The sequence below is a fragment of the Penicillium psychrosexuale genome (genome assembly GCF_028828465.1).
Source record: "Penicillium psychrosexuale strain IBT 29551 chromosome Unknown utg000002l, whole genome shotgun sequence".
NCBI lineage: Eukaryota > Fungi > Ascomycota > Eurotiomycetes > Eurotiales > Aspergillaceae > Penicillium > Penicillium psychrosexuale.
Genome location: NW_026643187.1, coordinates 7,037,643 through 7,049,599, shown reverse-complemented (window position 1 = coordinate 7,049,599; position 11,957 = coordinate 7,037,643). Strand labels below are relative to the sequence as shown.

Sequence of the window (11,957 nt, the reverse complement as noted above, 5' to 3'; positions counted from 1 at the left end):
AAAAAAAAGATACATGATCATCTACCGTCATCAGAGAAGTCGACATAAAGTCAGCGAAAACGTGACAAGGTGACTGATCCATGGATCAGCGGATGTTTAATTCGAATCCCGAGGTCTTGGCGAGTGCGTAGGTAAGCAGGAACACGTGCCAAGAATATTCGAAGAATGTACCGGTCATGTAGGTCTTGGCACCAAGGCTTGGCAAAGCAGAATTCGTATGCTTACTCGGCCTAGGCTGCCCCGAATATAAACCAGGAAGTTCGTATTTTTGTAGAATAAAAAGTGAATTCTAGTTTGCATTATAGTGAGTCATAAACAATCAATATATCTCATGTACAAATTGCAACTCTGTATCAGGGTCAACGCCAACCGGGAATATCGCAAAAAGAAAAACACCAATATGCAATAAAAACGCAATCATAGCAACCGATCAAAGATCATCAATGCATAAGAAGCCAAGTGTCATACGGAACACCCCGGGGCTGAGTCTTCCCATCCCGGCCAGTCGAAAACAAGACCGGCTCGAAATCACAAGCTGCAGAGTACTGCCGGATCAACTGACGCCAGTAGCACGACTCAGCAGCAGGAGTAAGGTACCGATCACGGAAAGTGCGCACCGCATTATTAGCGATACGCTCCGCAATCGCAGGGTTATCAATGAGATAATCGATCTTGGGCGATAGATCAGACCAATCCCGGTCAACCTCAATATAATTTGCATCCGGGCCAGTTGACACCAGCGCCGCATGATGAGCCTCGCGCCATTCAAGCGCATGCGAGATGACCACAGAACGGCAGTTCAGAAGATACTTCCCACGGCCAGAGAAGCTCCGGCCCTCTGTATGCGCGAGGAACATGTACCGGCAGTGGTCTTCAATGGGGAGAAGATTGAAGCGGATATCATTTTGGTCATCCCAGTCAATGACACGCACACTAGCCCAGCTACGACCCAGCGCAGACTTGAGGAGTTTGCTCCGGACGGGCGGGTTCGTCGCCAGACTGCCGCGCCATACGAGCTGCTTTTTCTTCTCCTGGAACTGCAGGCCCGGAATGTATGTGCCATCTGCGGCAGTCTGGCCGTCGTCGATTGCGGCAATGCGACGGCGCACTTCATGGTACGGCCCGATCTGCACCTCTGGCCAGGCCCAGTAACCGAAGTCGGGCATTAGCCAGACTGAGGTGTCTGAGTCACGTTTTGAGTAGGCCCAGATGGGGCTGGCGGCGGTTGTGTCTTCTGCGAAGTCTTCTGTGGTGAAGATGAACTCGACGCTGGGTAGGAGGTGGCGGTCTGGGAATGCTGTCAGGGCGCGGTGGAGGGAGTTTAATGTGGCGCGTGCTCGAGATGCTGTAACGGGCATGGGGGCGTAGTCGACAATATATAACTGAATAGCATATATTAGAATCAGATGCTCTCAAGTCCACAAGGGCGAATATTTCACTCACCTCTCCTCGGTCAATAATTCCCCGCACCATGCCATCGTCCACTGTCCTGAAATTGAGCTCCTTATAGGAAACAAGCTTATCTTCTCTCGGTTTAGATGACTTGTCAATCTCAACAAATAGCTTTGGGAAAGCAATGCGGCACTGGTCCTCAGAGAGACCGTGGTTGTTTCCATCGCGCTCAACAACAAACTCCCAGCCAGCGGAAGAGTTCACGGTAGGTGCACAGTATTGCTGTCGTGATTGTGTCTTTAGATTAAATTGTGATGAGAGCGAGGGTGCACCTGTGCCGAGGACAAGGAATGCAAGGACAAACAGAGACACCACTGCGCCGATAGCCAGGTAGCGGAATGAAGGGCGTTGGGAGAACATTTTTTCTCGAACAATTCCACTTTTGCCCATTCAAATGTTTAAGCCTCAATTTCAATTTCCATATGAGTTCTCAGCCTAGAAGAGATGAAGACTTGGTAGTTATTTTGTGGGTTGATGTCATTTGTGCTCTGATTGTTTCCATGGCAACGGTCCTGTGTGTCCTGTGTGGGCTACATGCTGAGGGTTCATAGACATATTCTGATTAGATTTAGTAGGTAATGAGCACAGGCAGACCAGTAGGCCCTATCTCTATCGCAAAATATATTTATATCGTTCTTGTCTACCAAATAGAAATGCAGGCCAAACTGCATAAAAGATCTTTTCCAAAACGAAACAAACTGTGCACAATCGAATATATGATCCAGATAGGATTATTATGTACATAAGAGGAAGAGTGCCATAGCGAGTCGATATATGCAAGGGGTATCTCAACAGGTCATGAAAGGAAATGGGCAAACGAAAGAATAAAGTAGAAGGTAAAGGTAAAGGTAGACTTAGACCCGTAATAATGAAACACGAAGCAGGGGAAGCAAAGCTGAAGCTTGTCCACGGACATGTCCGCGCACGACAGTTGGCAACCGCAATAAAATTTTAATGATCGCCATTGGCGGGGGGTCTGGGGCTGTTGCTGTTGAAGTAGCTCTCGTCTATCTTCAAGATCCATTCTACCTTTTGTGCCTCGGTTCTAGTGGCGAAGAGGAACGTGTTCTGGGTTCCATAGACTGCGAACACATTCGGTCGTCCCTTGGCAGACAGCGAACGGTCGGATCCAGCTCCTGAACCGTCGAGTAGTCTTGCGAAGTCGGGCGCATGGTCGACACGCGCATTGCGGAGGTTGATGGCGTTGATCTCGTCTCCCTCTGGGACCGAGTAGATGTGGAGGTACGGCCGGCGGAGCTCCAAGAAACGACGCACCCAAACGTTGTTGGTATCATCGGGCGTAAGCACGTACCCCGTTTTTAAGGCGTCGGGGGCTTTGGGAAGGGTTTGGATGGTGGCTGTGAACCGAGGTTTGAGAGAAAGTTTATCATAAAGGCCGCTGGCATCCGAATTTGTAATGTGTGCCGCTCCGTCCGAAGGGGGTTCGGTATTACTCCGGATGAGGATTGCCTCTGTTGGGTCCTGCTTGAGCGACCACAGATCAAGATACTTCCGTAGAATTTTGGATTTTCGCTCATTGAGATCTGCACCCCGCATCGGAGTTGACCTCCCACCACGAGCCAGCGATGGAATGAGACAGCCCGCGCTCAGAGCACCTCGGGCTGCGTGAAGCTCTGCCAGCCGCTGCCGGCGTTTGCGGTTGGCAATGTAGTCTCGTACCAGAGAAACTTTTCTAGGCGCCCAGGTGTTCAAGAGTTCCTCGCCTTTCACATAGTCATTTTGTGTGTTCATACGCCACAGATCAGCAGCACGCTTAGCTGAAATGGGCCGAATAACCAACGAGTACATGCAAGTCGTCGAGTGCACAACACGAATTGAGTTCCAGAATTGCTTGAACATCGACTGTTGGCGGACATGGGTACGGCCTTGGATTTGAATGGTTTGCTCTGCCTCGAACACAACTGGGTTCTGTAAACGACTGGATACAAGATCCCAACGGACAGTTACTTGGACCCTGTACTTTTCTGCCGTCACTCGGTCAAGCAACAGAGAGCCATGTAAACTCGAGTCCCACTGGCCGACAATTGTGACATGAGAGGTTCCGTCGGCATTTTCCTTGACCGTTGGTTCTTGGACAAACTTCAAGGGGACGTCTGGAGTCTGGAAATCCTGATCTGGGATCTTGCCCCAAGGATCCAGGAGGTGGACAGAACCAACGCGGATGTTGTTGATATCATCCCATGGAAGAGTTTCCGTTGAACTATACGTGATGTTGACTGAGATGCGGCGCTGCAATCCTTGATGAAGCTGGGATGTCCCGGCATCAATACTGCTGCTTTGGACAACCTCCACGGGGAGGTACTCGCCAGATTCTGACATTTCGAGAATCTGAATTCTCGCAAAGACGTCATGACGTTCTTCTGAGTAAAATTCCGATTCCGCGATCCGAGCAGCAGTCCGCTTCTGCGGTGAAGGCTCCACTGAGTCACGCATATCATCCCAACTAAGAAGCTTGTCGAGATGAACCGATGTCACAGCTGCATAAACGCAGACCTTCAATGCGGCTGTCCGTGGACTTGACAGTGGCAAGCTCATACTGTGCACACTTTCAAATCGAACGGGACCGTCCTCAAATCCTTTGATCATTTGAGTTGTAGTTGCGCCTCCTTCCTCTGAGATACCCGGAACAAATAACTGCGCATGTACATCAGTCCCTTCCCACTCTGCGAACCCGACCATGTCCCGCATGACAACGTTAAATTTCAGGGTTGAAGAGGGCGCCTGCGCGGAGGATGGTTCGAGAGAGAGACGAATGATTCCGACGACACTCTGAGTATATGGTGAGGTTATCTCAACGGAGAAGTCTTGCACGCGAGTTTCGAAAACAGCAGTTAAGGGGATGTCGGCATCACCGATAAGAGAATACTGGGGTGAGCAAGGTTCAGAGAATGGATTGTCGAGTTTGAAGTGTTGGATGTAGTCAGGGCGGTCGATGTATTGGTGCAATTGCCGCATGGCTTGGACGCGGCGTTGGAGTTTTTCAATTGACCACAAATGAATTACGCACTGCTTGAAGTCGATGACTCGAACACCCACACAGGGCTTCTTGGCCTCTTCAAGTAGGATGTCTTCATCGCCGGAGATTCCGTTGAGCACGAGATCATAAGATGATTCCATGTTGTGGCCATGGTCGACAATGGCGAACTGGAAGACCACATGCTTGTCCATGATATGACTCATGATCTGTGCCTCCTTCAGAAGGCAGGCATGTTGTAAAATCTTCTCGGCCATTCGGACATAATTTCGCTGGGACCAGTGGCTGTATACTGAGCGCGCGATTTCAAGTTCACGTTCATCTAACTTGGCGAAGCCATTTTCGAAGATTTGAGGAACCGGCTTACCCATATCTCGGATGTGGGTTTCAAAAGACTCCTTTTGTTTGCGCAGTTGCTCTTCGAATTCCTCTTTAACCGTTCGTAGAGCGTCCTCCATTCGCTCCTTCTCGGTGCGTAGCTCCGGCGACTCTGGATCAGACGAAGCTCCCACGGTCTTGAGTCTTTCTTGGAACTCTTCCTTGCGACGATCCAACTGCCGCTGCATATCTTGCCGAGTTTGGTTGAATGATGCAACGCCATTGACTTCATCGTCGTCATTCTGTCGGGGCGTGCTTGGCATAGTTATAGCAGTATCTAAGGAAAAGTTGTCGAGGGTCCCGTTGGACATATACTTGTCCCTAGTTGGGAAGGAGCTGATGGAGTCGGAATCGTCTTCTTCCGGCAGTCCACGTCGTTCAGCTCGAACCTTCTGCACATCTTCCAACAGTGTATCCAGTTCATCATCAGGCAAATTAGAGATCTGATCAGGTCCAACCATAGCACTGATAGCTTCTCTGCGTGCTAAGAACCAGTCTGACTCACGACTACGCTGTTGGGGCATGGGTGAATCCGCCCTGGATGAATCGCCATCCAAGTCAGATCCTGCCTTGCTAAGATTTCGATCATGGGTTTTGTTTGGGGCCGGCGACCCGAGCTGGCTTGTTGTGACTGAATGGCGGAGTAAGCTCTGCTCGACCCGTTCGGCTCTGGCCTCTTGAGGATGGTTGAAACGGAAAATATGAAAATCGCCAAGGATAATTCGGAAACCACTCTTCAGTCGTGTGGGCTTGTCAACCCGCAAGCCGTTCACCATGATAGCAGCGCCTTCGGCGGGTATAATGGTCACAACGTTGTCCACATTCTCGAAAGTGCAGTGCTTCTCAAGGATCTTGGATCCATTCAATCTAATCTCGACGGTTTGACCTTGATCCATATGGCCGACCGTGGTAGTGCCAGGTTTGATGTTGTAGACCAAACATTCTGCAAGAAGGGGATCGTCGCTGAGGTTGACCAAATGGGGCATTTTCTTTGGTGTGCTCATTCCAATGAAGCCCTTTTCGATGTTGATTCCTAATTCCTCCAAAGCTGCTTCACGCTCCTTGTGGATAAGCTCCGTATTTTGCAGCTTCTCTTCCCAAGTCTGGTTGAGATCTTTGTAGAGCTTCTCACTCTGATTGAGTTGTTCTACAATCTCTGCCTTACTGACTTGAGTGACAGTTCCATCCGGCTGTTGGATGGACACCATCTGTTTCTCTAACGGGGTATCTGGGGGGTAGTACTCCTGAGGGACACCACCTCCTATTGCGCCAGCTGCTCCTCCCGGTGCTACTCCCCCTCCAAGTTTTGATCGGAGCTGTGCTAATTCCTCCTTTAGTTCGCGAATCATGCGTGCATTAGGATCTTCGTTCACAACAGCATGATTCTTGATTCGTTTCGCCGAGTCAGCGTATCGCAGAGTACCAAGAGTTTCGTCAAAGTTAATATCTGCAGGAGAAATTGCTGCAATCATGGAGGTCATGGAATTTCCACCCAGAGAATCCTTCAGCAACCATGTGAGAATTGAATCACGATATGGTACCATGGATGCATTCTTCTTCTTGCCGGCAGTAGTCTTGCCAGCAGAGACATCAGCGAGTGCAGCAATGACACGACCAAGTGTTGACAATGAGCGATTGATCTCCGCACCCTCCTTTAATCGCGCGCCGGTGGCTCCAGTCGAGTTGGCTCTTTCTGAACCAGCCAAATCAACCAAGCTGATTTTCGACACCTTCTCGGTATCCATTGAAGTCTCTTTGTCGTGTCTCTTTTGCGTCAGAGTCAAGGTAAAAACCGCATGTGATCGACTTGAGGTTTCGTTCATGTTGGTCGCGGCAACCGTTCGGGCTTTGTTACCCTCGTCCATCAGGCTCTCGATTTCTTCGAAACATCCAACGACGAGTTTGGCCAGATCCTCAACATAAGGACCCGTTGACGGATGCTCACGGACTTTTAGGTTGCCTTTGTTCGACGGGTTGAGCAAGTCGCGTACTCGCTCGTTGTAAATTTCGAGGTATGACACTTCAACAGTGCAATTCAAAGACTTGTCCGCCTGGATAGCGGTAATGCGCTCGAACATCGATCGGCAAATCCGTGGAATGACACCATATTCTTTGCCGTAACCCATCATGGAGTACGATTTTCCCGAACCAGTCTGGCCATACGCGAAGATACAATTGTTGTAACCCCCAAAAGCATTATCCAGAAGCGGAGAACCCAGATCGTCGAAGAGGTCATTCTGGTCGGCAAAGTTTGATGATTTCTTATCAAAGGACCAATATGATCGGTCAAAGGCAAAGACCTTGTTCCCTTCACTAACACCTTTCCCACCCTTCCGTGATTTGTCCTCTGCGCCGGGTGGAGGAGTGAGCACGGTCTGGTTGCCTTTCATCGACACGATACATTTTGCACCTCGCTCGATCTCTGCACAATGACAGGCTGGTTAGCTTGAGGTTCAAAGAAGAATCCATCCCTCGATATCTACTCACCTCGACTGTTGAACGGCCTCACTCGCACCACCACCTTAATATTTCCACCGCCGCCTGGAGCCATCTTTGCTCTCTAACCCATGCACGGGAGGTATTTGTCAATAATGAACGTTTATAAAAGCCGAAGTCCTAGAGTGGGATTCAAGTGGTGACAGGGGTACACTGATGCGCGAACTCCGCGAGGAGCGCAGCTTGAAGGTCAGTCCCAGGGTAATTATCGCGGAGGTGGCTGTAGCTAGGCTGTTCGTGATCGTTTGAGAGTGCTTCGTAGCGAGGTTGCAACCGTAGGTGTCAACAAAGACGTCATGTATCGGTCCAATGTTGATGTTGCGCGTCCGTGGTGTTTTTTTGGGGGGGGGGGGGGGGGGGGGGGGGGTTATTGATGCGCGGGGAAGCCTGGATATTGCAGGATTAGAAGTAGGCCAACGAGAAAAACCAGCCACAGAGTCGGTTTTCTCGAGGCACAAAGCAAAACAAAATGCAATTGTGGTCGGAGTCAACATGTGGAAGAGCCACTTGTGTCCGGGCCCGGGGAGTGGGTGATGCTGAGTAAGCGTTTCAGACATGTGCATAGGTGGAGGCGACTACACCGTACATACGCCCCTTCGGAAATCTTGGGCAAAGATCCCTTCTGCAATGCCCTTGAGGTCTTGCATGCCGATGCTAACATTGGTTTTCAGCGGAGAGGAGCTTGGTCGTCGCATCAGGATCTCAAATGGAATGATTAACGGAGAATCTAAAACGGACTGTCTTGTCAATGACCGGCTTTTTTCTGTCGGCTTCTAGCGTTAACACTATGTTAGCGTTTCCTCTGACCGGATCTAACCAAAACTCCACGTCGCGCTCTAGCTTGGCTTTGGACTCCGACACCGCAACTTCAAGAACGACCGTCGGCTTACGGCCATAGTCAGGCGGGTGGGGTGGGCCCCCCCATCCATAGTCAGGTTGTTTTCCTCTATTGCCGACTGTGATCGTTACTCCTGGGAACCCTTGGACAGCGGTCTCTCGTTCCATGATGGCCAATTTCTCCATCAATTTGGAAGCAAATCCCTCGCCCGCTGCGCTATGCTCTAGAGTTGCATTCTGATCAACAGACGATTTTCTTTGGTGTCGAACGAGGTTAAAAGAAAGAAGGTCAACGCTAGGATAGAGGACATCGTGTTTGAAGATATTGGCGTCGATTTCGAATAGTAAGTACTCGAATAGATAATTTGTAGGTTGAGGATCATGCTTCGGGGAAACTACCCCTGTACCTAACATGATGCTCGGCAGGGTAAGATCGACCTGCAGCCATTTTATTTTCGTTGTGAAGGGATTGATAGAAGATGTACTTGGCCAAAGGAATGTCCAGGAGATCATGGATGGTTACCAATATGTCTTACCTCATTATGAGCGTTACGCGGGTAGTATCCTACATTCTATCCTTACGATCCACGAGAAGTCCACAGTGTGGAAGATATTTTTCTGTCTATGTTGGGTATCTATGCTAATACTTTCTTGCTCAGTGGTTGTTGTGTTCATTGTACTAAGCTTGACCCAACCACAGCACATATAATATCTCAAACATCTTCCGCTCATACGTGGACGGAAATAGAGTTATGAAGAGTCCCGGGTCATATTCTTCTAAGTTTTCTCTTATGACAATCAAACGGTTATGGATGATTTCACCAAGGTGCTTGCCCCTCCTTCTTTACTAGATTCATCTTTCTGCGCCGATTTTTGATTCCCGCGTCTACTACAACATGGGTGGGGTGTTCTCCTCTTACACGACCGACGACAATATTCTCACGCTGTGGTCATGGTGCCAGAGATTGGAAAATGAAATCAACACTATCAATGCAAGGACAAACCAAGGCAACAATTCACAAACTGAAGGATCGAGCGCAGATTTCCAATCTCTTTCTAGGAGGTTTGATGATTTTAACAAAGAGAACAGTCGCGTGCGCGAGGATATTACCGCTCTTTCTGCGAAGATCGACGAGAATATTGCAAAAATCAGTCATTGGGAAGGAGCGCTTGAGGTTCTGCCTGGCAAGTTTCATGATGCCCTCACCGCAGAGGTCAATACGATGAATGCAAAGTACCAAGCCCTTTCTATAAGGGTTGAAAATGGTTTCCACGACAGTCCACCAGCTATAAACCGGGGCCTTGCTCTTGGGCTATCTCTTGGCCTCGGCATTCCTCTAACTATAGCTCTCATTTTCTTGTGTGCCGTGTGGATTCGTCGCAAGTATGATTTCCACTAACGCTGGTTTGATAGTTACGACTAACGCGCCTCGTCTTACAGATATCCATATATACCTCAACACGCGAACAACGAGGAAGCTGAGAACTATATCAAAATACACAAGGCGACACGACAAAGTAAGATCTCCACGAATCCACTTTAGTTACCTATGGTTCTTTTCTGACTAAGGAACTTCTCAGAAACTCTCACAGAGAAGCTCTGCGACCTTTTTGAAGCGCTTGATTTCAAAAAGAAACAGGTTGTTCCGGAGGTCTATGTAATGGACAACACACCCAAGAAGGGTTAATATTGCCGATTCCCGCCCATAATGGACGTTTGGCTCAACATGAATAAATGTGTGGATCATGAGGATATTGGATGACGGTCAATTTGCTATCTAGCTAAATCTAATCCAGCAAGCTAATAATCGATTGCTTCTGGCCTAAAAGTATTAAGCTCCGGGTTTCAATATATGTTATCTTGTACTGTTGCACCTTTTAATTTACTGGCTACGTGACCTTTGCCATCCATCCTTGATGATTTTAATACCACTGACCATCTATTATGTCCCAATCCCGATTTGTATATGTAGGTACGAATAGCCTCACATTTAGAACCCATTTTCTAAGTCATTCATGTTGACCTTGAACAGATTAAAGAATGTAACTAAGTGCTCTGTTATACGTAATTCATATTTTCTGCCGGCAAATATTCACGCATCTTCAGGCAGAAATACCGACACCTTCGCAATCGATCCCTCCATAGGCAATCTTCAGCCAATGTTTCCAAAGACCGTAATCTGTAAATCACACTTGCTTCACTTCTGCTTTCCGTCAAGATCAGTGAAGAGTTCGTAACCAAAGTCTTTGCTTGAGTCATTGAACCGGAGCTTCCTGTCGATCGAGCTGATCTTTTTAAGATCTTCAGGTTTCAATTCGAAATTGATATCAAAGTTTTGTCTGATCCGTTCTGGATGCTTTGATTTCGGAATGACGGAACGGCCATGTTCGATACCCCAAACTATGAAAAGTTATTAGCTCTGTATTTCTGATCCGGGCGAGCAAGGGCAAAAATACCTAGGGCGACTTGGGCCGACGTCTTTCCGTACTTCTTCCCGATCTCGACCAAGGTTTCATCATTAATAAGCTGACCATATTTCTCTTGGGCACCATAGATTTTATTCTGGTCGCCGAATGGAGAATACTGCGTCACATGAATGCCATGCGTGCGGTGGAAATCGTAGAAATCACTTTGCTGGAGCCAGGGATGTAGCTCCATCTGGTGCACCGCTGGTTTGATCGTCGCATTCGCAAGAAGACGCTCGATTTCCTTGTGAGAAAAGTTGCAAACCCCGATAGCTTTGGCTTTGCCGGATTTGACGAGAGCTTCCATTGCTTTGTAGGTCTTTGAGTAGTTAGCAGATAGCCTTGCCATTGGTTTAGAACAGCACGTACATCAACGTAGTCGATATCTGCAGTTATGAGCTTCCCGTCTTTGCCAGAGGGGAATGGATCATCTCCTCGTTTGAAGGCACAAGGCCAGTGCATCAGAAATAGGTCGAGGTATTCCAAACCCAGATCATCCAAGCTATCCTGCAATGCCTGAGCAACATCATCAGGATGGTGCTTGTTGTTCCACAGTTTGCTGGTAACAAAAATATCGCTTCTATTTATGCCGCTTTTCTTTATGGCTTTACCGACAACAGCCTCAGTGCCATAGCTGTAGAGGTCAGACTAGTTATGCGTGTTAAACCGTTGACGAGCTTACCATCTTGCCGTATCGATATGACGATATCCTGTCTGGAGGGCTACAAGGACGGATGCCTCCTGGGCTGCCTCATCTTGCCAGGTTCCCAGGCCAATAGCAGGGATCTGAGCACCAGTGGAGAGTTTGTAAGTTTTTTGAGTGTTGGAGGCCATTGTGTTACTTCAGTTGGGCAGAGAAATTTTTTTTCCAGCTCTACCTAGTTCGTTGTCGGCTTGATATACAAAGCTCCTTGGCTCTTGTACCCATGTTGACGTTATGATGATGACATCGAAATAACCCCAATTCTATATCAACTTGGAAAAACTATATCACAACTTGTTTTCGGAAACCAGTCGAGTCCTAAGCTCCAATAAATAGGCTATAATTGTGGAGGCTGGAATGTCCAGACTTAAAGTGATGTGGCGATGTTCCAAGGAAGTGGGACACAATGACTTGGTAACCTGTTATTATTGGGAACTGTTAGTTTAGTTGACGCATTCAGACACTGTCGGCCGAAAATATAGCCACTTCTGAATTTGCACTATTCAGTGGTTCACACTATGGTTCTCTCCAAGAAGTAAACTATTAAACGGCCGATTTTACTGCGATTATCGTCACATAGTATAATAATATTCACACTATTGGTCATAATGCTTGATAAAAATTTGACTA

General features: G+C 48.1%; 5 protein-coding genes across 5 annotated transcripts; 1 reads left to right on the top strand and 4 right to left on the bottom strand.

Annotated features, from left to right (window-relative positions):
• Positions 1 to 440: 440 nt before the first annotated feature.
• On the bottom strand, positions 441 to 1,812 carry N7518_003776 (uncharacterized protein; the record flags this gene model as incomplete). The annotated part of the gene is made up of 2 exons (XM_057184703.1): positions 441 to 1,382; positions 1,444 to 1,812. The coding sequence occupies 2 exons, from the start codon at positions 1,810 to 1,812 to the stop codon at positions 441 to 443; spliced, it is 1,311 nt and encodes a 436-aa protein (XP_057046153.1).
• Positions 1,813 to 2,403: 591 nt separating this feature from the next.
• N7518_003775 (kinesin-3 motor protein uncA) lies at positions 2,404 to 7,376 on the bottom strand (the record flags this gene model as incomplete). The annotated part of the gene is made up of 2 exons (XM_057184702.1): positions 2,404 to 7,247; positions 7,313 to 7,376. The coding sequence occupies 2 exons, from the start codon at positions 7,374 to 7,376 to the stop codon at positions 2,404 to 2,406; spliced, it is 4,908 nt and encodes a 1,635-aa protein (XP_057046152.1).
• Positions 7,377 to 7,896: 520 nt separating this feature from the next.
• On the bottom strand, positions 7,897 to 8,326 carry N7518_003774 (uncharacterized protein; the record flags this gene model as incomplete). Its single annotated transcript, XM_057184701.1, has 2 exons — positions 7,897 to 8,058; positions 8,129 to 8,326. The coding sequence occupies 2 exons, from the start codon at positions 8,324 to 8,326 to the stop codon at positions 7,897 to 7,899; spliced, it is 360 nt and encodes a 119-aa protein (XP_057046151.1).
• A 728-nt stretch (positions 8,327 to 9,054) lies between these two features.
• On the top strand, positions 9,055 to 9,846 carry N7518_003773 (uncharacterized protein; the record flags this gene model as incomplete). The annotated part of the gene is made up of 3 exons (XM_057184700.1): positions 9,055 to 9,542; positions 9,600 to 9,676; positions 9,740 to 9,846. The coding sequence occupies 3 exons, from the start codon at positions 9,055 to 9,057 to the stop codon at positions 9,844 to 9,846; spliced, it is 672 nt and encodes a 223-aa protein (XP_057046150.1).
• A 510-nt stretch (positions 9,847 to 10,356) lies between these two features.
• On the bottom strand, positions 10,357 to 11,458 carry N7518_003772 (aldo/keto reductase; the record flags this gene model as incomplete). Its single annotated transcript, XM_057184699.1, has 4 exons — positions 10,357 to 10,559; positions 10,616 to 10,943; positions 10,994 to 11,258; positions 11,307 to 11,458. 4 exons carry the CDS (start codon positions 11,456 to 11,458, stop codon positions 10,357 to 10,359), a joined length of 948 nt encoding a protein of 315 aa, XP_057046149.1.
• Positions 11,459 to 11,957: the final 499 nt, after the last annotated feature.